The sequence below is a fragment of the Lontra canadensis genome, unplaced genomic scaffold (genome assembly GCF_010015895.1).
Source record: "Lontra canadensis isolate GAN:19392208 unplaced genomic scaffold, GSC_riverotter_1.0 scaffold94, whole genome shotgun sequence".
NCBI classification, from domain to species: Eukaryota; Metazoa; Chordata; class Mammalia; order Carnivora; family Mustelidae; genus Lontra; species Lontra canadensis.
In genome coordinates, this window is record NW_022631088.1 from 6,675,363 (window position 1) to 6,701,779 (window position 26,417).

At 48.7% G+C, this 26,417-nt stretch overlaps 1 protein-coding gene across 1 annotated transcript in view; it reads right to left on the reverse strand.

Annotated features, from left to right (window-relative positions):
• Window positions 1-10,282: 10,282 nt before the first annotated feature.
• The window catches only part of ZFAND6 (zinc finger AN1-type containing 6), a 66,629-nt gene continuing 50,494 nt past the window's right edge, over window positions 10,283-26,417 (reverse strand). Inside the window, exons 3-7 of the mRNA XM_032836984.1 lie at window positions 24,673-24,843; window positions 23,393-23,501; window positions 22,488-22,588; window positions 13,384-13,497; window positions 10,283-11,199 (exon numbers count right to left, since the gene is read on the reverse strand). Of these exons, the coding sequence (XP_032692875.1) occupies window positions 11,051-11,199; window positions 13,384-13,497; window positions 22,488-22,588; window positions 23,393-23,501; window positions 24,673-24,826 (627 nt within the window). The 5' untranslated portion in view covers window positions 24,827-24,843 and the 3' untranslated portion in view covers window positions 10,283-11,050. The remainder of the gene's footprint in view (window positions 11,200-13,383; window positions 13,498-22,487; window positions 22,589-23,392; window positions 23,502-24,672; window positions 24,844-26,417) is intronic.

The window sequence follows — 26,417 nt, forward strand, 5'->3', positions numbered from 1 at the left end:
AGAGTCACACACCCCTGCATTCACGGCAGCATTGTTTACACTGGCCAAGACAGGCAACCAAGCCAAGTGCCCATCCACACATGAACGGATAAAGATGTGCTGTACACACACACACACACACACACACACACACACGGGAATATTACTCAGCCATAAAAAGGTAAAAAAGAACGAGACTGCCATTTATGAGCACGCGGATGGACCTCGAGGGCGTTCTGCTAAGTGAAGTAAGTCAGACAGAGACAGATACTATATGATTTCACACCTATGGAATCTAAGAAACAGAATGAGAGCAGACCATGAACACAGAGAACAAACAGGTGGTGGTCAGAGGAGGGTGGGGGCAGGGAGGCAGAGGACACAGCTGAAGGGGACGAAGGGGTACAAACTTCCAGTTATAAAGGAAAAAAGTCGCAGGGATGAAAAGCGAAGCACAGTGGATATGGTCACTAATACTGCAATCACCGTGGTGGCCGGCGGCGACCCCACTTACCTCGGTGAGCACGTGAGAATTATATAGGAATTATATAGAGCATAACGTATATGAATATACATATAGTAGTATGTATTATAGTACAATATATCTAGTAGATCATATATATGGTATATAGCTGTGCAATCACCAGGTTTCACACCTGAAACTAACATAACGTTGTATGTCAACTACACTGTAATTAAACATGTTACATTCGGAGGTCCGGTGGTTACAGTTAATAACACTGTATCGCATGCTTGAATGTTGCCAAGAGAGTAGAACTTAAATGTTCTCACCCTAACAAGGACCCGTAGCTATGTGCTGGGACGGAGATGGCAGCGAACACCGTGCTGGGAATCATTTCACAATTTATAAATGTATCAGCCAACACTTCCTAGCCCTTCGAGTGACACAGTGTCACGTGTCAATCGTATCTCATGGTGTTGGGGGGAGATGTGTGTACATTAAGCGCTACACAGGCAGAGCTGCCTGAAAATAAACTTGAAAACAAATTCAAGCCCAAATCCAAGACATCGTTTTTAAAGAACCTTTAAAGCTTGCAGGACCATCCCGAGGTGTGCAAGCAATGAGCCCTTTTCCTTCAAAAGCATTTTTGATGAGTAATAATGATAGTCAGGAAGAAAGAGCTAAATGGAAAGAAGTTTGCCCATAAAGAAGTCCCCTGTCGCCGTCCCTGGGTCAGCGCTGGTGACCTTCCCCGCCCACAGCCAGGCCTGCCTCCTGCCCCCCGGGGCTGCCTGGCCCTTTCAAGCATCTCTGGCGGGTCTGCCTTTTCAGCAAGGTCAGCCGTGTAACTGGTCAGAAGAGGGTAAAACGCCCTGTGGCTGATGTAAGTGAAGGACAGGGGAGGCGGCGGAGGTAATGGAAGGGAGAGGAGGGGAAGAGAGGAGGTGTGTTAGGGCAGATTCAAGGCGCCATCCGGAATCACTCAAGGGACCCATATGAGAGGAGGCTGTGCGTGCCACAGGTGCTCCTGGCAGGATCACGTCCCATCGCATCCTAGCGCAGTGAGAAGTGCCCAGGGACTGGTCCTCGGGGCTCCCGGGGGAACGACACAGTGTGCGTGCAGAGCAGGGGAGGCTGCCCTGGGCCTGAGGGAGGAGAGGCTGGAAGCTGGCAGGATCCGCCCAAGAGAAGGGCCCGAAGCCAGAAGGTCCTGGTGTGACCAGAGCTGACCAGCCATCACTCCATCAGGGGCTCCCTCTGGTCTAGCATCCCAACCCTCGCCCCGGACCAGGGTCCAGTCTCCATTTTGGTTGAGTCTGCCCTGGGGAGGGATAAAGGGCAGATCTGGCAGAGGAGGGGGTCTGACTTGCTCCGGGAGATTCCAGAAGGGGGAGAAGAAGAGCGCTCCAGCTGGGCTCGGAGGCCTGAATGAAGGTGTCCCCTTCCCCGCCCCCCCAAGCCGGGCGGCACCTGGTATCTGCATGATTCCAGGTCCGCTGGGGCTGCGGGACCAGGGGCCGCTTGCATGCTCTGTGCTGGCCCTGGCCCTCCGCATACGGGCAGGAACAGTCTTTCTCGATCTCTGCGCGGTGTGGCCAACACCCAGACGGACACCCGGCCCAGAAAGGGAGCTCTGTGAGTGTCCGAGAAAGCACAAACTATGAAAGGGACGACAAGAGGCCGTGAATCCAGGACCCCAGCCACACGGTGCCGGCAGGGAAAGGGGAGCTGCCAGCCATGGTGGGCAAGGTGCGGCCGGCGCACAAGTGAGCTAACGAAGGCCTAGAGGATAGAGAAAACCAAAAACCTTTTTGGGGGAAGGGTGTGAGGCAGATGTGTGTGGGCGCGGGCCTGGGCCCCGATAGAGCTGAAGTGGGGGGAAGATTTCAGAGCTTTAAAATAGACTCGCCAACCCACTAATTATGTATGGGGCCTGAAAACACCAAAGCTGTTCCCTATTTGGAAAAAAAACATGCGAAGTCACTTTGCAAACACGCTATATTTCTCTTTCTCCCTTTTGGGGAGGGGGATGTGCTGAGCACCTACACGACAATTACAAAAAGAATTTTAAGGAAAAACGAAGGCCTGCAGCCCCGCCATCCTACGGTCCTCACCCACTGTCCTCACTCAACCCAACGGCGCGCACGTGGTTTTTCTGTCTTCAGGAGCCCTAAATAGAAGCGGCTTCTCAGCCTCTCCCTCTGTTTCTTCTGAACATTCTTCCATGTGGCCAAATCCGGTTCATTACTACCGGCTTCAGCGGCTGAGGAAGGTGCATGCCTGCGACCGGCTTGGCAACAGAGCGGTGACGATCCGGTGCACACGATGTTTCCCAACACGGCTGTCGGAGGGGGAGTCCCGGGGAGGACGGGGTGGACGCTCCCAGGCCAGGAAGTGGGCTGGGGGGCTCTGCACACAGGCGTGCCGCTCCCTCCTTTGGGGGCGAAGTGGGAAGGGGCTTTCTGGAGAGGCCGCTGGAGGAGCAGCAGGTGGCAGTGATGGGCCAGGTGGCCTCTTTGCTGTCACTCACGCCCGAGATACTGGAGTCCAGGGCCCGAGGTCCCCTAAATGGTGACCTCCTCTGGGAGAACAGAACGTCCCTCGGGTCTGCCTAGGACATATACCCGTCTGACGACAACGTGCAGGACCTCCACGCCCAACATAAGATGTCCACTCTAAGATGCAGGCAAGCAGCTCTCTGGCCCAGCAGGAAGGACAGAAGGCGTGCGCCCCGCCCGCGCTGGGCCCTTCTGCAGCCCAGCTCTTCCTGGCCGCCGGCGCGGAGCCCAGTCACCCGCCCTCCCCGTGCCGCGGGGCGAGCCACAGAGCTTCTCCCTCCTGACCGTCCGTCCGTCTTCAGGCCGCTCTGTCCCACGCACCAGCGTGTCCCCGTGTTGATGGAACGCCACCCGACAGCCATGTCGGCGCCACAGCTGGATCTGGAAGGGCCGCAGGCGCCCCGCGGCGTGGTGCTCGGCCCGTCGCTGGCAAGCAGCCTGGCGAGGAGACCGTGGGGCGGGCGGGGAGTCTGCCTCTCCTCTTACCGTCGCCACAAGGAAGTGGAATTGCCCTCTGTGATCTCAGCAAGGTCCTCTGCACTGCTTTGTTTCGCTCTCTCGCATGAACGCATAATGAAGAGCTTTCCCCTTCCAGACGTCTCTTTCCCCTCTGTGAGTTTCCCGGGGCCTTTCTGCTGTGGTGACAGGTGACAGCTGCGGGTCCCCCTCCGCGCCCAGAACGCAGAGGGATTTCGACACCTACCGGGCACTCCGTAGCAACCCGCTTGGTGCGGAGCAGAGAATGCCCAGTGCCTCGCTCCCCAAATGTGGTTTTCCTTGGGTGACAAGAAGTGCTCCCCGGAACACTTCTCCCCAGGAATGGAGGATCAAGGGGAGGCCTGTTCCTCTCTCGCCTAAGGTTTCTGGACCAAAAGCTCTGCTCCCAGTCTGCCATCCGCCTCCCCTGCCTCTAATCCCAGCCCCTCAACCCCACACATACCTTTGTGCTGGGCAGTCCGGGGGCATCGTGTATGCCTGGGCTCCCTTTTGAGGGGTGTGGCCGGCTTCCATGCTCTCCTGCATCCGTTCCTGGGGCTCCCACTTGCGTGTCCACAGAAAGCAGGGCAGGCGCCCTGGATGCCATCACAGGGCTAGACCATCACCGTCTGGCGGAATGTCCTGCAAAGATGGTGGTCCAGCTCTGCGCGATCTCGTCGGATCACACGAGAGCACCTGAAGGGTGATCAGGGATTGAGGAATCCAAGCCCTCATTTTACTGAGTTGCCTTTCCGTATGAACTTCTGAACCACTTCTATCAGCATCCACAAAACAACGTGCTGAGATTGTAATCGGGGATCGTGCTGAATTTATAGACCAGGGTGGGCAGAACCTAGGAAACGGAGTCATCCTTCCATGAACATGGGATAGCTCTCCATTGATACAGATCTTGATTTCATTAATCTTATAATTTTATTAGATTTTTACCTAAGCATTTTGTGTTTTTGCCAGTGCTCATGTAAAACGGTGTGTTCATTTCAAATTTGAATCGTTTGTTGCTGGTCTTTATCAAGCCAACTGACTTTCTGTATTAACCTTGCGCCCTACAATCTTGCTCTAATCGCTTAGTCGTCCGGGGGTTTTTATGTTGGTCCTTTGGAATTCTCCTCAGTCGACAGCCATGTCATCTGTGAACAAAGATGGTTTTATTTTTTCCTTCCCAATCTGTACAATACCTTTTCTTTCTTTCTTCCTTTCTCTCTCTCTTTTTGGGTTTACTACCTTAGCCAGGAATTCCAGCACAGTGTGGAAAAGGAGTGGTAGTAACACAGGACATCCTTGTCTTGGGGGGAAAAACTCTAGTTTCTAACCACAAAATACGTTGTTAACTAGGTTTTTCATAGATGTTCCTCATGTAGTTGAAATGGTTTCTCCAAATCCCTAGTTTCCTGAGGGGTTTGCTTTTCTAATCATGAGTGGGTGCTGAATGTGGCTAATGCTTCTCCTGCAGCTATCGAAATGAGCCTCCTCTCTTCATTAGTCTGTGGATGTGATCACATTCGTTGGTTTTCAGATGTCGTCAGCCCCTCACGTGAAATAAATCCCTTGGTGGTGGGGCAGCATTCTTTTTATACATTGTTGGATTCAATTTGCCAATATTTTGTGGATTTTTGCAAATGTGTTCACAGGAGATGTTAGTCTATGGTTTTCTTGTAATGTCTTTGTGTGGTTTTGGTCATTAGGGGAATGCCGGCCTCATAGAATGAGTTAGGCAACATTCCTTCTTTTCATTTCCTGGAGATCGCAGAGAAATGATAATAATATCGTTTCTTAAGTGTTTGGTAGAACTGACCAGTCTGGGCCTGGTGCTTTCCTTTCTGTGAAGTCATTGTGGATGACGTTTCTTTTGATTCGGGCACGTTAGATTATCTTTCTCCTCGTGTGCATTTTGGTAGATTGTCTTTCAAGGAATTGGTCCATTTCATCTACGTTACCGTATTTGTGAGGAAAGGGAGTTCAGAATATTCCCTTACTCTTCCAATACCCGTGGGATAAGGAGTGGCTTCTTTTTTCTCGGAGAGCCACTGCTTGATGCTACAGACTGTGGCCTTCTGGGAGGCTACCCTCTACGGAAGTTTCCAGATGTTGCTGAGAAATCCATCTCAGGTCTGCATTCCTGACCTTCCGCTCTGCTGGCTCTCTTCACTGCACTTGATGCTGTGTTAACAGAAGAGGAGAAACAAGGCCAGGAGGCCCACCTTTGGAGAGATACAACGAACTACAGAAGTCCTTTCCTAAACTCTCAAGAGTACCTGTTTAGATGTTCTAGACGACCTAGAAGAAAGGAGCTGTGGAGCCTTTCTCACTTCAGCTTAAGCCATCTTCACAGCAGGAGAGCCAGGTCTCCTGAGACTTGAGCATAAAGCAGAGGACTAATGCCAACATCGTGCTGCACAGCACGGAAGTCAGCATTCCCGGAAAACTAGGGGGAAGGACACTGTGAAAGGTCTGAGTACAGAAATCCCAAACAAATTAGACACGAAGACCGAACTACAAGACAATCCGTGATTTATGGCTTTACTATTTGGGTGTGCAGTGAAGCTGGAATACCCGGGGTTAATGGATTTTTTGTGACAATTTTGTAAAAAAAAAAAAAAAAAGAATACAAATTGAACACTGGGGCTGATTCAACAGCCCATTTCATACACAACCCTCAATTTCAAAATGCGAACGAATACTTTGGAGCTTGGGTACAGAAAATGGGACTAGTCGTAATGTTTGGTTCATGACACTCTGCACTGGTTCACACGCGGTGTGCCTTCAGTGATGTCCTGCGTAAGCTTCCCGAACGGACTTATTCTCGGGGCGCACCAGGAAGGCTCTGTCGACTAAGCGTCTGACTCTTGATTTCGTCTCAGGGTCGTGAGTTCAAGCCCCACACTGGGCTCTACACTGGGCACGGAGCCTACTTAAAACAAAGAAAAGGGGACTGACTTACTTTCAAGAGTTGGGGGGCTTGGCCACACGGCACACCCCCCGTCTCCGCCCTTGTAAGCGTGCCATCCTTAATTTTCTCTTCATCACTTCATCTAAACCACAGGTATAGGACTTGCAAGTCAGTCTGTCTTACTAGAATTTGTACAGGTGAGCGTGTTGTAGGTTTTGACTTTTTTGCTCGCTACACCTCTAAGGCTCTTACACCGTGCCTTCTGTCTTGTTGTGTCACTCGGGATCACGAGCTCTGATTACCGTACGATAGTCTACTGTAAGATTATACTGTATCTTATTTATCCATCCCTCAGGGGGACTTGGGTGGTTCTGAGTTTTCACGTTCTGTGAACAGTGCCATGAAAATTCTTGTTTGTGTCTCCTTGTTATCTTTGTGCAAGTTTTTCTGGGGTTACATTCAGGACTGGGGTTTCTAGATTATAGGATGTGTGAAAGTCCAACTTTAAAGGAATACCAGGGGCGCCTGGTTGGTTCAGTGAGAAGGGCAGTGACTCTTGGGCACAGAGATTACTTAATAAAAACGTCAAAAAAAAAATTAAAAACACAAGGTAACGCCAAATCTTCTAAAGAATTAACCCCCTGTGACTAATACCAGCAGCCTGCCAGAAGTTCTGCGGGATCCCTCCCACAGCACGTACCGTCAGATTTTTAAATTTTGCCAACTGAGTGGGTATAAAATGGTATCTCACCGTGGTATTGATTTGCATTGTAATTTCTCCCAATTTGTAACAAACCTTTTCTTTCTCTGAAGATGCTTTAAATAATGTATTAGTGCATAAAACACCCCATTTTTCTTTTAAAAATTGAAACAGCTGGCGCACGATGCTGTGTTAGTTCCAGGCGTGCACCGTGTGACCGGACACTTACGCGCATCCAGAGGGCTCCCCACCACGACGGAGCGCTGTGGCCGTCGGCCATCAGAGCGACCACGGTGTGACGGTGCTTCCTATGCTCTGCTTTTCACTGTACTTACTTGTAAGTGGAAGCTTGTACCTTTGTCCCGATCACCGACTTCACCCATCTCCCCTCTGGAAGCCACCAGCTTGCTGTCTGTAGTTGATGTCTGTTTCTGTTTTATTTGTTCATTTTTTTTGCTCCAGTGAGTAAAATCATACGGTATTTACCCTTCACTTATTCCACTGAGCAAAATAACCTCTAGGTCCACCCGTGTTGTTGCAAAGGGCAGCATTTCCTCCTTTTTTCTTAGGACTAATATCCCACTGCGCACATATACACACCACATCTTCATCTGTTCATCTACCGATGGCCACTTAGGTTGCTTCCGTGTTACACTGTTACACTGTAGATAATGCTACAATAAACAATGATGCTGCTTTTTTCTTTCGGAATTAGCTTTCATTTTCCTTAAGTGAGTAACTCCGAAGTGTAACGGTTGAACCATATGGTATTCTCATCTCTGAGGACCCTCCGTACTGTTTCCCGCAGCGGCCGCACCAGTCTGTGTTCCCACCAGATGGGCATGAGGGACCACATCCTCGCCAACACTTGTGAGTTCTTGTGTTTATTTCAGCCATTCTGGCAGGTGGGAGGTGGTCTCTCGGGTGGTTTTGACCTGCATTTCCCTGATGAGGGATGCGCAGCATCTTCTTACGTGTCTGGGAGCATCTGTAGGTCTTCTTCGGAAAAGTGTCTACTCAGGTCTTCTGCCTACTTTTTAAATCAGATTTTTTTGGTGTTGAATTCCCATTCAGAAGATTGCCTTTTCATTTTGTTGATAGTTTCCCTCACTGTGTGAAAGCTTTTTAGTTTGATGAAGTCCCAATTGTTTGTGTGTTTCTTGCGCTTGCTTTGTCAGAGTATAGTTTAAGATATTTTGGGACTCTTTGGGGGCTCCAGAGTTTAGGATCACTTACTCTGATTCTGTGAAAAATGCTATTGACATATCAACAGAGATTGCATTAAATCTGCAGATTGCTTTGGGTAGGATGGACATTTTAGCAATATTATTTCTTTAAGTCCATGAGCTCCGAGTATCTTTCCACTCATTTGCATCACCTTCCATTTCTTCCACCAATGTCTTCTGAGTACAGGGCTTTCACCTGCTTGGTTTAATATTTTCCTAGGTATAAAATACTTCATTTTAATACCTAATTTATCAGTAACACTTCCAGTTAATGCTTTGTGTCTTAAGTAGGACCCTATCTCAAGGTCAAAGTAGATCTTTACCTCCCCCCCCCCAAGTTTGAAAATTTTGTGTCACATTTAAGCCACTAACTTCCTCGGACATGAGAAAAGAGTTAATTTTCACCCTTTCTCATATAGATAACCAGTTGTTCCAGCTCTAATTATCAAATTAACTTTCCCCAATGTGACAAGCCACCTCTTACTCCGAAGTCCAGTCCACGTGTGCCTTTTCTGGACCATCTGCTCTACCCCACTGGGAAATGTGAACACCCCTTAGCTAATACCAAGCTCTTAATTGACATGGCTTCATGTGATCGAGTCCCAGCATCTGCCTGGACAAGTGCCACCTCCCTGCCCTTTCTTTTCCAAAACACCCTAAGCCTTTGCTACCTTTTACCTTATACTTTGTAATTGCTTAAACGAGTTCCAGGAGAAAACCTGGTGGGATTTTGACTGGAATGCTTTTCATCTGTAGGTCTATCTGGGCACAGATGACCTCGTTCTATTGTCTTCCTAGCCATTAACATGCCTCTCTCCCCGTTTACTGAGGTATTAGTTATCGTCTCTTGATAACGCTCTAGAATTTTTTCTTAAAGAGCCCTTCAACATGTATTGTTAATCTCCCAGGTGCCTGGGGTCAGTACCACCGTGAAAGGTGCCTTTTGGTTTTCTAGTTATTACCACTGTAAGGAATGCACCTGGTTTCTCCAAGCTAATGGCATATCTAGCTGCGTGACCACACCCTTTATTTTTAGTACTCTGTCCAGCTTTGTTTGGATTTTCTCTAAGAACCAACACCTAACATGCAAATATTAAGTGTTTCCTCCTTTCTCCTTCTTAGGACTTTCTGTTTTGACTTACTCTATTGAACACAGGATCTCCAACTCAATTTCGAATGCAAGCAGGGGACAGCAGGCAACATTTTTTTCTGACTTTAAAATGGAATGAATTTCCTCTTTTTGGAAGATGCTTGGTTTTCATTTGTTTGTTTGGTTTTGCATAGAAGCTATCAGCTTCCAGAAATTCCTCTGTAGTTCTCATTTATCAGGAGTTCTCATCATGAATTGGTGTTAAATTCTATTAAATACTTAACCTGAAGCTGTTGGGCTAGTGAGAACAGTTTTCTCTTTTTAATCTGTTCATGTAACAAATTAACAGATTACATTTAAATAGATTACATTATAGATTATCATGCTAAGCCATCATTACATACTAAGATAAAACTTACAAGTAAAGTCGTGGTATAGAAATTTGTACTGCTTTTCACCTGTTTTATGTTTCATGCTTAAAAAAAAAAAAAAAAGACTGGCTGCCAGATAAGTTTGAAAACAATAGGACCAATGGTCTTTCTCATCTGCAATCCTCTAGCTGCCATGTTTGAATTATGCCCTTTCAGTTTCTCTAATTCTACCAAAAAAAGGAGCTCCTAGGCAGATGCTAACTCAGCGTGACAGGGTGTAGAACAGAGCTAGAGGATTCGGTATCTGTATGACAAAGAGCGGTTCTTGGTGTTAAATGCTGACACCTTCAACTCCATGGAATCTAAGCTTACAATTCATTATCAGAAGACCAGTCACAAACTGATATGCGAACAGCAGCAGGACCTGCACAAAATTAATAAAGTAGAAAACAAAAGGACCAAAAGTCAAAATGAACTACTGGAAAGAACAGAGAAAAAGTAACACAAGGGAACGTTACGGTTTTCCATTTTATTTAATCAAAGACTGGTGGGTAAACATAAATACAGCACAATTACTTCAAATCATTCTTCACACCGTGTACACACAGACCGGTGAGCGTAATCCGAAAGAAACCCGCAGTCGGCAATGAAATGCACACAGCTTTTCCTTCCCTCGCTCAAAAAAAATTAAAAACACACAAACTTAGAATCTCATCAGCACACACTCTCTTGTGACAAATGATTCAGACATAAATAGTGGGTGCAAAGAAACTATATGCTAACGTATGTAGAACTTTTGTTAATGAAAACCCAGAAGCAGCCGTAAGGATGAAGATACATTCCGTGACTGGTAACTAGCCGGGCCCTGAGGGGCGCCGTCGCCAGGGATCGTGCTGCAGAGAAAAGCTATGGACACACACAATGGAAAATAAACTGCGAGATCAACGCATGCGTGTTTAATACTGGAAAAATCACGGCCCTCCAAAATTTCTCCACGTTTGTTATAAAAGCCCTCTGCACTCAACGAAAATTAAAATGATCTTAAAAGGATAATACTTGTAAAGTTTACTTAAGTCTTTTCAGCCACAGAAACTGCAATGGAAATAAATGTTCAGAGTCATTTTCAAAACAAAAACAAAAATCTATTCTTCTGGCGACATGCATGATTAAAAGGTCTATGCAAGTACGTTGCTCTACATTCCCAAGGACTAGGAAAAAAAACCTCAAGTCAATTTTTAGTTTGCAGATGGTCAAAGGCTTTTGTATTCCAGCAGGAGTTCAAATCTTCTGGATCTTTTCACCAACAACTACTGGATTTTCTTTTCTGATTTTCTCAGCAGCGTCAGCTTTGTAATTGTAAGAGCAATTGTGTACATCGGAGTAACGGTGTACACCACAGTAAACATTTCCACACCGGCATTCAAACCCTGAAAATGGATCAGTACACACAGGTGAGTTGCATGGAAGGTCTAAGTGGTAAGCTCCTTAGCATATTAATGATAAAATCTATCATGTTTAGGGCAGCCATCTAAAGAACCATTCCAGACAGTTTCAGGACTCACTGGCTGATAGCTTCCTTTCTTACTCCTTATCTACAAACAGAGTCTGTCCCACAGCAGAGCCTCGCCGCTTCTCTTAAGCTCGGCCTCCTGACTGCGACGTGGCCACAGTTACACTTCCTGCCAAAATCAGGACTGCTACGTGGGATGGAAGATAGCTCTCAAATCACATTCTAAATGTGAAAATAAGCACATTGTCAGAAGGCAACCTTAAGAAAGGTGTAACGAGACTTCTGGCAGAACTGTTAAGGGAGAGCACAGCATCGACCCCGGCTTCCCGGGCAGACTCCAGAGTAGAGGCCACCCGGCTGCTGCGGGCTGGGTAAGGGCAGGCTCTGGAGTCAGGCGCCTCCGTGCGAAGCCGCCTCCTAATGCAGGTGACTTGCTTAGCTTCTCTGAACCTCAGCTTCTGCAGCTGTAGTTCTGGAATAATAATTTACTGTACGGATTAAATGACGAATGTGTTAAGTGCTTAACATTTAGTAAACATGCAATAAACGCTATTTATTTTAGGGAAATGCCCAAAGAGTTGAAGCTAAAAGGGAAAAGGGGAGGGGGGAGGAGAGAGAGAGAGTAGATAGTCCTTATCAAACCAGTCCTGCTTCCCAGAACTCAGATTGTAGGACAGGATGGAACCCTTGGAAACGGAGCAGAGGAATCAGTATGGCGCACGCTGACACCTGATGGGGGCGTCCTCGACCACAGCCCACTCTTGCGTCAGGGACATCTCCTGTCACCTCACGCCAAGGAGTGGAAACTGAAGCCGACCGCGGCAGCAGGTGGACAGGCCGGACAGACGGGACTTACTGCGTCTCAGCCTCCCATCATGAAGTCAGAGTTCCCGAGATGTCCTCGGGCCACACTGATACTAAATACGCGTATTCTACAACACTGACTCGTCCCCGCTTGTGTCCTTTAAGTGAACCCATCTGCCAAAGTATGGGCCAGTCGTCAACACCTTGGATACCAGACCGCACTCCCCTTTCCGCCCTCTCTACAACCTGTTCCTTGGCCGGAGAAACCTTCCTGAGATCCTGAAACTCCCGTCTACTCTTCCCAGCTCCGAGGGCAAATTCCTGGGGAGTACTCGGTGCGACACCGGGCACGAGCAAGTAATACGCGGGAACCCTCTCCGGCTGCACCCGCTCCCGTGGGGGGCACAGCCCTCGCCAGCGGCCTCCCGTCTTCCAGGCCGTGCGCCACAGCCGCCCTCCCCGGCCCGGGCCCCTCAACGTGCCCCGTCCCTTCCTTTCTCCCACACTTGGTTCAAGCTAGTCTTTCTGCCTCAAGTGGCCCCGCTTCCGCCTGCTGCGAGTCCTGCTCAGCTCTCGAGACCCGGCTGAGCCACGCCGCCTCCACGCCACTCTCCCTGCCGGGCCTCTCCTCCCCTTCCGCCACGTGACTCAGGACAGCTGTCCCTGACCTGCCGAAGTGACCCACCGGCCGCACTCAACCTGCTTCGGCTGCCGAAGACCCAAACGACACTTCAAATAGGTCTTCTTCCTCTCCCCATGGCGATACCGTCTCACGGCTGTGTTGCAGCCGCACCACGGTGCGGGGCTGACGCCTCACAAGGGCTGACGCGCAGGGCCCCCATGAGCGCCACCAGCGCCACCTCGAGTCGCTGTGCACTGAGAAAGCACCCCCTGCCACTGCCCTCGCTCCCCAACTCTGGCTCCGCCAGGCAGGAGCCACGCAATTCGGCGCCCGGCACCGTGACCCGCCCTAAGGCTCGCAAACCCGGGGCTATGAATTTTTGAAAGAAAATCTATTCATTTTACTTTCAGGTACGTAACTAAAAGCTACTTTATTTAAGAAAATTCAGAAGCTGAATTTTTATTTATTTTATATATATTTATTATTTATATATGAAATATATATATATAATATATATTATTTATATATAAAATAAATAAAATATTTATCTTATATATAAAATAATTCCAGTATTAGCCCTCGTGGAACAAAAATGATCTCCACCGAAGCCAGGAACAGTAAGCCATGCGTTATTTTAACACACTATCAAGTTTAAACCAGGATTTAGGCCCTTACCAGTAAGTCCCACTTTCTTCCTGCACATGAAACAGCGATTCTTTTTTTGTTTTGGTTTTTCAAGAGAATTGCTTTGCTCTTCAGACGGCTGCTGAGCTGCATCTGATGCCGAAGCTGACAAAAACAGGAAAGTGGTAAAATTTAATTATTCAGGAAGATTTTAATACTGGCGGTGGCTGTCCCCCCACCCACCCTCAGGGATCTGTTACTGTGAGGACAGCTGAGGAATCTGTTAGCATGGAAAGATGCTCACACAGTTACAAGGTAGAATACACAATACTACACCCTTTTCATTCAATGTATGTACCTACGTTAGGTATCTGGGCGTGCACACGTGCGCACGCGCACACACACACACACACACACACACGCACAGGAAATCTAGAATACATACCGGTATGTTAACAGGGACTCTAGAGATCTAGCGCTGTATTCCCTCTTTTTTCTAGTAATCATGTATCTGACCCCCACGCAAATACTAGCTGGGTATTCTAAGGGAGCGCCTAAGAAAATGGCCACACGCCAACTCTGAAATATTGCTGGGGTCAGAACTATGTCAATTTCTCAGAGAACAAGGACAAAAAGAGCTGAAACCAAGATTAGGTGGAATACTATGTTTAAAATTCTCAGAATGTTTCACATAAAACCTTAATATGTTAGGAAGATAATTTTATTACAATGTTTTAATTAGGATAAATCGACGCATGTTAGTAGCAAAGTCAAGGCCACCTGCAATGAGATCCAGTCAGATCGCCATGCCTGCATCCGAACCAACGTGAACCCTCCTGTCCCTGGATGCTGTCCCCAGAGTCAGAGTCTGTCACATGACCCAGCACGCACACATGACACCTCGCTCTAAAGCAGTGACTACCACAGCCAAGCTGTCCCCCTCTCGGGGTTTCTCAGTGTCTGGTCCTGGAGGATTCTTGCTCAACCACTGCAGAGCCGGCCTCTGCCAGCCCCGTCTACAGCCCATCCGAAGCACACCGAGGCGTCTTATCGCTGAGCTCCTGCCAACAGCCTTTCTGTGCGGAATGCTCTCCACGCTCCTCCTGTCCCTCTTTCCCTGGCTTACCCGCACTGGTCTTTCCTGTTCAAGCTCACACCATCCACTCTCACTCCATCCTCCACCCACCAACTTAGAACAGGAACCTTCCCATGCGCCCCACTAGTAGTGCCCTCATGACGGTAACGGCCTCCTGGTCTTCACCCAGCTGAGCAGTGAGCTCCTCCAGGGCAGGCCGTGTCCTCTCCACTCCTGCTACAGCGCCTGTCCTCGCACCCCTGACCACAGGGGCCGGCATGCCACAGAACCCACTCAGCTGCCCTCCTTCAGCGCTCACGCACTGTGGCTGGGTGTAGTCACGGGCCCCACGGAAGCCGTGGATCTGGCCTCCCGTGTAAATCTGCAGCACCCACCACCGTGAACTGTACACAGCACATGCTCAAGCATTTGGTGGAATGGATTCCAACCTGCTTCTGTTAACTACATTACCTCCCATCATAGCAGAATATGACAGAGAAAAAACCACAAACTACCAAGGAAATATGCACGAATGAACAACTCTGTATGACTCGTCACTCCACCTAGAAATTCTGACAAGTTTTTTTTTTTTTTTTTAAGATTTTATTTATTTATTTCACAGACAGAGATCACAAGTAGGCAGAGAGGCAGGCAGAGAGAGGGGGAAGCAGGCTCCCTGCCAACAGAGAGCCCAATGCGGGGCTTGATCCCAGGACCCTGGGATCATGACCTGAGCCGAAGGCAGACGCTGTAACCCACTGAGCCACCCAGGCGCCCTCCACCTAGAAATTCTGAAACCAGATGGGAGCCTGCTGTGCTAATACAAACATTTTATAAACACTTTAAACAGATTATGGACACATAAAACCTTTTATTATTAATAAATAAATATCAGAATGTGAACTCGATGATGGTAGGGGCTGAATGTCTAGCTTACTTGGGTTATCCACAGCCCCTAGAACAGTGTCAAATAACATTCTGCCGTGTGTAAGGGGCTCAAACATAGTGTAACTTGCCATCAGAAAAGAATCTCTTAATTGTCTTCAAAATCTGTAAGCCGTAACATCTAACTGTTCTCCCAAGAAACTGTGATGTTCATATAAGCTTATATGAACAACAGCACTACTCCAAGAAAACTGTGTCTTAACTAAACCGGGTGAATTACTGAGGCACAAACTTTGGAATCCGGAAAGGGACGAGAGTGAAAATAAGTTTCCCTGCCACACACACACGCACGCACATACACGCGCGCACGCACTCCCACGTACACAAGTCTCAGCCCTAATGGTCCACCCACAGCAGATGCGCAGCTGTAAAGTTAAGGACCCACAGGCAGCCCGAGAGCTTGCGAGCGAGAGCTATGAGCGAGGGCTAGCATCTGAGACTGACCATTGTTCTCTAACGCTCCCATGAAACTAAGTCCTCTAACACTCCCATGAGACTAAGGTGACCTTCGCTTGCCTCAAACTACTGACTGCCAGCCTGAATTTAAACATTCACCAAATCAGTTCATGGGCAAGATGATCTAGAATTGTGTAAAGGCCTAGGATTCCCAGAAATTACCCATTTCCTTATATATGAGATTTAAGACCAAAGCATGCCTTTCCAACTCTTAATTATGCAAAAGGAAACAATTCCATCTCTAAAGGGGCCATAAACATACTGAACCTGAAGCCAAAATAAGAACCATCCTCAGAACTAGGCAGTTTCTCACAGTGTGACAGGAGCACTGGACACAAGGTCAGCTGCTTGATAATGCCTGAGAACAGGCGGCAGCCTACTCTCTATCCGCTGGTCCTCAAGGTCTGTGGGTTTGGGAGGCCTAGGCACGAAGGCCGGGAAGTAAACTTGATTTTCCATGGGAATCCAAAGAGACAAAGTCTACTGGCCCGTAATTTTAAGATACTTCACCAACCCTCTGCTCTAGGCCCTGCTAAAAAAATACAAAAATATAACAGGAAGCACATAAACTACTCAGCATTAACTCTGTCTGGAAGCGTATTAATACACACGATGAATACTGACAGGCGACCCAGGAGGCATCGGTGGCAGACACGGCCCCCACGTAACGTAGCGCGCACGTCTTTCTCACACAGCAGGACCAGTCCTCCCACAAGCCCCTCGGGGGTCAGACGAAGCTCAGTGCTCGGGGCTTCTGCTCACCACTTAGACCCACTGCGGACATGGCCCAGCCCTCCAGCAGACTGGAGGGACACGTCCTCTTCCCGCGACACCGGGAGGACACTCCTCCTCCCCCTCCTCTGCACGTCATTTATGCAACATGAGGGGTTGAACCCAATGATCGTTAAGTGACTCCTAGCTCAAAAATTCTTTGCCAAATGAGAACACTTGAAATATTCAAGGGAAAGTAAGGCTTATAGTACGGCAGGGTCTAAAAACATAGACCAAGCCATAGATTTAAAGTTCTATTTTCCAGCCACTGTGTTAAAAAGTATAAAAGGGCAAAGTTAATACATATTACCATTTAAAATGTAATCAGTATTTAAAGATGAGGTTATTTCTCATCTTTCTGACACTCTTGGAAACCTACGTATACGTTGCACGACTAGCGAACAGACATGCACTGCACTAATTCCAGCCCAGCCACATGCGAATGCTCCAGGCTACCCCAGACCAGCGGCCACCTTTCTGGGCAAAGCAGCTCTGTGCAGGAGAGCACTGTCTATCAGCAGCTATCTGGGGCGAAGAAGTGTCCCATTAAACTTCTTAAAACGCAACTCTGTGTTATCTTAAAAAAAAAACCACACAAAAAAACAAACAAAAAACAAAAGCAGCCGGCCTCCACAAGGCTCTTTCCCCCGTCGATTAGAACCCAGTACCTCAGGAATCTTCCAGGACTTCCTTTAAACAACCTTCTCGGCTTCTGCTCCAACACAGCCTTGCTGAACCGGCCCCTCCAGCAAGTGCGGCTGCCCCGAGGGCACCGTGTGCCCGCTGAGAGCCGGCAGACAGCCCTCTTCGCCGCACCTGCCTCCCGTATAAATGAACCACATGCCCTGTGGCCTCTGTGCCTGGCTTCTTCTCCTCTGCGTGTTTCCCAAGTTCAGCCCTGCTGTGGCAGGTATCAGAGCTTCGACTCCTCTCTGGCTGAGGAATGCTTCAGGGTATGGACAGCCCACATCTATCCAGTCATTGCCGCTGGCCATCCGGGTCGTTTCCATGCCTTGCTAACTACGAACAATGCTGCTGTGAACACCCCTACACACGTTTCTGCGTGGACACGTTTTCAGTCCCGCAGGAACTGGGAATGGAATTTCTGGGTCACAAGGGTGCCTCTCGGACTTTCTAAATTCAACGTGTAACTGTCACACTGTTTACCAAAGTGGCCGTACCACTGCACGTCCCCAACGACCATGTATTAGGGTTCTCATTTCTCCATACCCTTCACACTTGACCATGGCATATCTGCATCTATTCAAATCCTCTGCCCTTTAAAAAACTGGCCTATTATTGGATTATAACATTCTTTATATATTCCTATCAGATATATGATTTGCAAATATTTTTTCTCATTCTGTGGACCTTTTCATGGTCTTGATGGTGTCCTTTAAAGCAAACAGGTTTCAACATGTCTGTTTTCCTCTGGTTGCTCTGGGTGCTGCACCTCAGGAAGCACTGCCTGAGCCGAGGTCATGAAGACTTACGCCTGTTTCACTGAAATGTCTTACAGCTTTGGCTCCTGTAGTCTAGCATGCTGGGGCAAACCCAGTGTCACTCTTCACCCTCTAGCATCATCTGCTGGAGCCTGCTCCTCCCCTACTGGATGTGGTCAGTGCATGTGTTGCAAACCAACTGCCCGTGGTTGCCGGCTATTTCCGGACGCCGGGCCTGCCCCGGTCGGCAGGCGCGTCCTCATGCCCGCGCCCGCAGTCTCAGGTACTGGAGCCTGTGGGCAGCTTTGCAACTAGGAGCTGTTAGTCTTCCTGCGGCTCCGGTCTGCTTCTCCCAGGACTGTTTGGTTCTCCTCACCCAGCCTTCAGAACCAGAAGAAATCTTTGAGTTTTAGTCCAGACCGCTTTCTCAAACTAGTCTAACAGGACCGTTTCTCTTGACTGTTCCGAGCCATCAAGCTGCCGGCTCACCTCTGCGTGACGTCAGCATTCCTGAGCTGGAGCTAGAACGCACTCCCCGCGGCCCCTCGGGCGGCAAGCCCCGCCCACCGCTCCGACCGGAGCTCAGCGCTCCAGGTGGGCGCGCGGACCACGGGCCCACAGACCACGGGTGCACCGACCACGGGATCGGCGTCTCACCCGGCGCTACTGCTGGATGCTGCGCAAGCCCCAGGTCCCCGAAGCCTCCTGTAACCGCCACATCCCTGGGGCACTGTACGGACTAACAGCATCCGTCGTGTGCCTAAAACTCCCTTCACCTCCATCACTTCACTGACTTCCAGCACCCTGTAAGCTGGATGTGGCTGTTACTTCTCCTTTAAATTAATAAAAATACGGCTCAGAGAAGTGGGGGTGTCAACATATGAAAACAGAACCTCTGGGGCGCCTGGTGGCTCAGTCAGTGAAGCGTCTGCCTCCCGCTCAGGTCATAATCCCAGGGTCCTGGGATCGAGTCCTGTGTCGGGCTCCCTGCTCAGCAGGGAGGCTACTTCTCCCTCTCCTCCTCGCACATGCTATCGCTCTCCCTCAAATAAATAAATAAAATCTTAAAAAAACAAAAGAAAGAGAGAGGGAGGGAGGAAGGGAGAGAGGAAGAAAGAAAATAAAACCTCTGATCCAAGTTCCATTTCTTTTTACTAAGATTCAGGATCTCAGGCACTGAGAGGTTAACCAAAGCGAAGTACAATGTGCAGTAAGGCAATCAAGTATGATGGTGTAAAGTGCACCAAACACTTTAAAAAAAATTTTTTTTTTTTTTAAGATTTTATTTATTTGACAGAGAGATCACAAGAGGCAGAGACGCAGGTGGGGGCAGGGGGCGGGAGCAAGCTCCCTGCTAAGCAGAAAACCTGATGTGGGGCTCAATCCCAGGACCCTGGGACCATGACCTGAGCCGAAGGCAGAAGCTTTAAACCACTGAGCCATCCAGGCCCCCCTAAAAAATGTTTTTAAAACTAGATTTTGTGAACTGAAAATCCGATATTCCTAAGTGAGACTATGTGAGGTGTTGCTACTTGTTAAATTAAAAAGAATAGTTACAAGAGAAACATGCTGTAATAGGCTACCTTCTCATTCAAAGAGGAGAAAAATTCTTCAGAGTCACGAGGACAAATGAAAGCAGCACCAGCCCCCCCGGCGGCAACACAGCTTGCTCAGAAGCAGAACACCTACAGAGGCAGAAGCGGTTTCAAGGACACTCCTCTCAGAGCTCCAAGAAAGACTGTTAGGAAATGCTGGCGGAGACGCACGGCTGCGACTCACGAGCCCTCTCCTTCGGGATGATCTTCCCCTCTAAATCAGTTTCCCTGAGGGACGCGAATGGAGTAATACAGAATAAAGTAGATACCTGGCCAGTCACCAAACAGACGACCCTACCCTGGCAACGGCAGGAATGCACGTCCCAGTCTAGCGAGCACGACTGTCCGGGGAAAGAAGACTGGCCCACAGTCAGGTGCCTGGGTTCCAATTCCAGTGCAAAGGACCACAGCACTGGAGTCCAAGACTGCTTCTGTCGGTGTCTGTCCATTCATAAATAGATGGAAAAAATACCCTCTGCATTCGTTTCTATCCAACAGGGAAACCACAAGTACATTTACGTCACGAGTGTACACACACACACACACACACACACATTCACTCACCCCCTCCCCCCACCTCCCAGCTACTGAGAACTGGCTTTATGTCCCTTCACTTTTATGAAAAACCTACATTAGTACCTGTTTTTGTTAACAGAAAGATATCGGTCAAAGAGAATTCTCGCTTTTTTAATTGCTTCGTTACACCATTTTAGTTTACAAAACGTTTCACCAAAATGCTCTACTTTTGGATAGAAGGGAAACCTGTACTTGTGCATATGTTTATAATAAAAGAAAACATTCTTAATTCAACAGCGTAAGCAAGGCCTTTTTAAAAACAAGGCTATTAAGACATTTTATGCACTGAAAATGAATCCTCTCAAATTCAGATGAAACTTATACTGGATTTTTCAAAGATTCTGCAATGAATAACGAATAATGAATAATGAATGCTAAGTCTTTAAGAGGGTTTTAGTTTTTAAGAGGTATTTGTAAGCTAATACTGGTTTAACTTTAAAAGTCATTGAAATCAGGACGCCTGGGAGGCTCAGTGGGTTAAAGCCTCTGACTTCGGCTCAGGTCATGATCTCAGGGTCCTGGGATTGAGCCCCGCTTCAGGCTCTCTGCTCAGCAGGGAGCCTGCTTTCCACCCCTCCACCCCCTGGCCTTTGCCTGCCTCTCTGCCTACATGTGATCTCTGTCAAATAAATAAATAAAATCGTTTTTTTTTTTCTCTAAAGTCATTGAAACATACATGAAGAAAGGAGTCTGTAACTTTGAAAACCCTTTAACGATTTCTCATAATACACCTTCAAGCCCACCTTCTGCACTCCTATCCTCAGGGCTGGGCGCAGAACACTACACCCTGCTCGCCATACACCACAAATGGTATAAAAGCACTTCACAGTCATGGGTGAGCAACCTCTCTTCATCTGTCAGACGTGTACAGTAGCTGCTACCGTACACCTAAGCGGCACACATTTTGTTTACGACCAACATTCAAAGCTTTGTTCTACTGTGAGACATACCTTCATGATTAGCAGCCTGTTTTCCTTACTTAGCTCTCTTCCCAAACTGCTAAGCAACTCTTGCTTCTAGAAACTCTCCAACATGGGCACCTGTGGGCTGAGATTAACCAGGGCCCAGAAGCCGTCCTCCTTGGTTGACTCGTCCTCCGCCCTGCCCCTCCTCACTTTAGCACCTCACTTCTCAACGTATCAAGCACTTCCAAATCGCAGACATAGTATTCGTCACACATCTGAATACCCATTATTTACCAACAGCCTCCAGTGGAGCTAATTCTGAAATGTGATCCCGTCTAACTTGCGGTGTGCACATCCTGTCTGGCGACGCCACCTCGAGCCCCTGCCTAAAGCAGCTGGCCACCGCCGCCATCACAAAACCAAAAGCTTACCGCCCTTCTCCTACTTCCCACACCCCAGGGATAACTAAATCTTAGGGAGTTTTCCATTTCTGCCCTTTCTAAAATTTTTGTTTAATGAAAAAATAAAAAATTCTCACTTATACTATTTATTAATTTACAGTAATATGCTGTATGGAAGAGAATACTGATGTTGGCCAGTGTATTTTCTTGCTATAGCAAAACCTAATCATCTCTTGGGCATGAACGCCGAGCACGGGGAACTAGCCAGCTCAGTCACAATCAAACCTCAGCAACCTCAGCTAAGACTACCAGATACTCTGTCGCTACCATGTGAACACCATGTTCGAGGGACGGTCTCCCTGGCCCGGGTATAAGCCACCGTCTGGACATAAGCATGGGTTATCCACTCGCCTCCTCAATCTGTCTACCGCCTCTGCCCACGAGAAAGCCCTCCCGGATCGTTCTGACCCACACGATGGGGACGCAGAGCAGGGGCCAGAATAAGAGGTCCCATGCTGTGAGGACGAGAAACTGAACCTGATGGCTGCCCTCGCAGCCCCACCTGGGGGGAGAGGGATGACGGCCAGTCAAGTCCGTGTCTGACAACCTGAGTCCAAAGACAAGAGATGCCCCCTACGCTGCAGCCACAGCTGCTTGCAGAGAAGGAAGATTTAGGTTAAACTGGTAAAAGTAACAGTAGAAGAGAACAGGGTAATACCACTATCCACTCACTCAGTCCTCCAACTAAACACATTGACAATTCGCTACATTTACTTTGATGACACAATTACATATCAGCAGGAAGTGGCTCCCAACATTTCCGTCCATTAAATATTTGAAGATATGAAATATTCTGCTCATAAAGAAAATAAATTTTAAAATATTTTTGAGGCAGGCAACTTAAAAGAATCTACGCTCCGAGGACAGCGCCTGGCCTGGAAGCCCCGACCGCCAGTGAGCGACGGAAGTGAGTCGGCTCGTGTGCAAACCTTGCAGCTCTTCTGTGTCAGGTACGGCTGTGTCCACAGATGTACTGTCCGCTTGGGAAGATGCTACAGATTCTGATAAAAGTGACTGATTTGATACAGGGCTAGAAAAGCAAAAACACGCAGATTTACAAAGTGGTCTGCACGCAGGAACAGTAACTAGAGGCCGGAACAAGCACAGGGTCAGCCCGTGTAAGCACGTGGATACACGCGTGAGCGCGGAGGAGCCGGCGACTTCCGCATTAACCAGAGCGCCAGGAAACCAGAGACCGGTGTGCACCGAGGTCACGGCATCAGCAAGAGGAGCCACAGCGAGTGGTCTCTGTGCGCGGCTCCACCCCGGGAACGTCAGCGCGCGGGGCCCGGCTTCCACGCTGGAAGGGACGCGCTGGCGCAGCGGGCCGGGCGTCTCCCGTCACCGACTGGGGAAAGGGCTGGAGCAGAAACGTCATCCTCGCTTCCCAACAGCAGGGGACGAGCGAGGCAAGTATTTCTAGGTTTTCAGGCTTCTACACGGCAGGACCTCACAGCCAGAGCGGAACGCGAGGGCAGAGCCCTCGCCAGGGAGCGCAGAGCCGGGATGGGCCTGAGCCACAGCACGGCCCCCGCGGACACCGGCCCTGGACGGAGCCGGCGTCTGAAGTCAGGACTTCGGGGCGGGACGTGTCAGGAGGAGAAATAAAGGAAAGGCAGTCTCAAAAGAAAGGGGAACTTAAAAGACACCTTCCCGGCTCCTTCCCAAAGTGAACACAGGAAGCCTCTCCGGACTCGTCAGTGGGGAGACAGACACAGAGCTGGGCCGGCTGACCCTCCGGAGACTTGAGCCCCTCCTCCACGGCCCCGCGAGACCCAGCACGCGCCTCCTCCGCCGCCCGCCGCCCGCCCGCCGCTGGGAGCCCGCACCTTACCTTGGCTGCGCGGACGCACACGCGGAGTCCAGCGGGCACTGAGCGTCGGGGCCGCCGCCGTCCGCGCACTGGACGGGGAGAGGCTCCGAGAGGCTACTGACGGAGGCTGCTGCAACAGAACCACACCACGGTTAGGGACCCCGCGCTCCGGGCTTTCCCACGCCCGGTCTAAACCAGAGAACACCTACACGCGAGACAGAGCGGGCGAGTCGTGTTTACGATACCTGTGATATGCTGCTTCGCTACTTTCATTTACACATTTCCGGTAATTTTCCAGTGCAAGAAAACGTACTTGAAACCAAGAAAGCAAGCACATACGTACTGTAGGTAGTAATAAAGTCAGCTCGTGCTTCCCAGCACGGCGGGCCGCCCACGCCCCGGAAGCCGCACGCATCTGCGCACACCGTGCACAGAATATTTAGGACAAAATCCGGAGCAGGTAAGGCCAACCCAAGTTCGAAACTGAAATCTGTGCTCAGTACATTAGGTTATTCTTTTCCCTGTTCTTCGTAAGGCAGAAATGTAGATGGTGATTTAATTAAAAACAATTTATAGTCATTTGATTTTGGCCTTGAGAAAATTTGGAAAAATTGTGATTGAATGGTTCCAGCGTTTGGCTTGAACGCGAAGCGACAATGTGAAAGACCGCGTGCAGGATTTTACAGCGACTAAGCAACGGCCTTCACTGCTACACCTCTGAAGCCCACACTCAGAATCCTCCCCATCCTTCCAGTACAACCACGGACACAAAAACCCACTTCCACAACCCCCGAAGAATCCGCGGACACACAGAGCGCACCCAGAACGCAAGCGAGCCGGTGCGGAACACCCCTTTCTCTCAGTCGCACCGTGGCACCGCTCCTTCCTCCCAGTGTACAGTCCTCTCTCAAGTCCGCTGTGGCCACCTGTAACCCACGCTTTCCTTCTACAACTATCTTGGCTTCAAAAGTCACCCAAGATAAAATAACCAAGGTCCTCGTGAACACTCCCTCCCTTACAACTGACTCACCGGATACCTACATACACTCGGAGCAGGCCCGTGTTTTCCTAAGAGAACACAGTTCTGTCGGACAGCAAGTAAGGCTGTGGAATGGATTTGTTCTGCTTATTTCCAGTGGGCAAGGATAGCACTGATAGTGAAGACACGTAAGGAGGGAGTTTGCTGACACGAATGTGGTGACAGAAGCACAATGTGAGAGAAGGAAAAAGTATCTGGTGGATCGAGCCGCCAAAATCTAGGTCAGTGATGGATACTGCTGGGTTTTGACAGAATTACTTACCAGGTGGGCTTATTCTACCATTACTACTATTCTGTCTTTGAAGATGTTCTTTATAGCACACTGAACACATGCCATTTGTACGAGGGTTTCCATAAAATCCGCAGCCAGTGGAACAAAGCATAGGCACTTGGCTGTGATTAGCTTCTTGAGCCATGTTCCTCTGTTGCACACCTGAAATGTACACAGAATTAGTAAAGAACTCAGACACACTGCGGCCACACATCATCCACATTTGCTTTATGTGATTAAAAAGAAAACCTACATATACTCCTGCCCTAAATCGTTCTATACACCTGTCTCAAGACCTAGAGCTAAAGCAGAGAGAAAAAATAATGACCAAAAGATAAACACAAGGCGGTGTGTAGTGGCTTAGACACTGTAAATGACTCTCGGGATAGGACTTTTCAGAAGACTCCACCCCACCAGAACGTTAAAGGAAGACCCTTTAAGGCTAGTTCAGTTTGGACTCCTAATAATAAGAAATACGTTATATGTTTTGCTATGTGTTTTACTATTAATCACTAGGCATTAACACGTTTGCTCCAAGTTCACTGAGCATACTTGTATAATTTATCGTTGAAAGGCATTTTACAGAACACCAGTGCTGGTGAAGACTGGAAGAAACGGGCAGAATGTGGGGGAAATGAGGAACTGGCCTAAACTTTCTGGCAAACAATTCAGCAATTCACTGTAAGAACCTTCTAGAACTGCCTTCAGCACCAGTCACTCCCCATCAGGTCTTCAACAGAGCAGCCAGGGTAGAAGCAGAAAAAAGATCCACACACACAAGGGACGTGTGTCACAGCACTACTGATAATGTCAGTACATTTCAAATACTTGCTCAACATCAGGAGAGTGCATTTTTTCATTTTAGTAGACCTTCAGGCAGAGGGGAATGCTGGCAACGAATGAAAAGACACAACATGAAGTGAACGTATGATATGCTGTCAATTAGGACAAAACGAGAATCTACAACCCTCAAGAAGGACAGGAAAGAATGTATCCAAGGACGGCAAAGCTAATGGCACTTTCTGACTTGTACATTTTCCTAACTTTTAAAATCCTCTTAAATGAAGGTACAACTTGCTTAATTGGGAACGAAATATTTACTTAAGATGAAAGAGCGGCCGCGACGCAGAGTGGCTGTCTGGAAACCGCACACGGCGGGCCTCAAATCCCAGCAGACGGAAGGGCCCCACGCGCCGTTTCTCCTGCCGCGTGAGGCATCCTTTGGCGTAACACAAAGAAGGTAACACCAGACTATTTAAAAAAAAAAACAACCCCAACCCTCCCAGATGAAATGAAGGTCACTCCAAAATGGGGGTATGCATATTTAAAGACAAGTCCATGCAAAGACCGTAAGGGATAAGAACCACCAGAGGAGGACAAGGTTTTGCCCTGAGTTGCCCTGAGTCAATCAACAACGAGGGAAAGCACTCGCGGTTATTGGACAGTTTTTCTTCACCTGAACTGACTGTTGGGGGGGGGGGGGGCGTGGCGGTGTACTTAACGCAAATTCCTGAACCAAGAACAAAAATGCATTTGACAGGATTACAAAACAAGCCAGCAGATTTGGCATTTGCCTTTAAAAAGAACTATCCTAAAACTATGGGGAATACTTAAACCTTTAGCCTGGGAATACAATCTGGGATTTGGACAAACCTCTTTCTTACTCCATGCTGGCAAATCGCCCCGGAACCCAATCTTCTCTGCTCTGCTCTCTGCATGGGCTGCCTCCCTAGTTC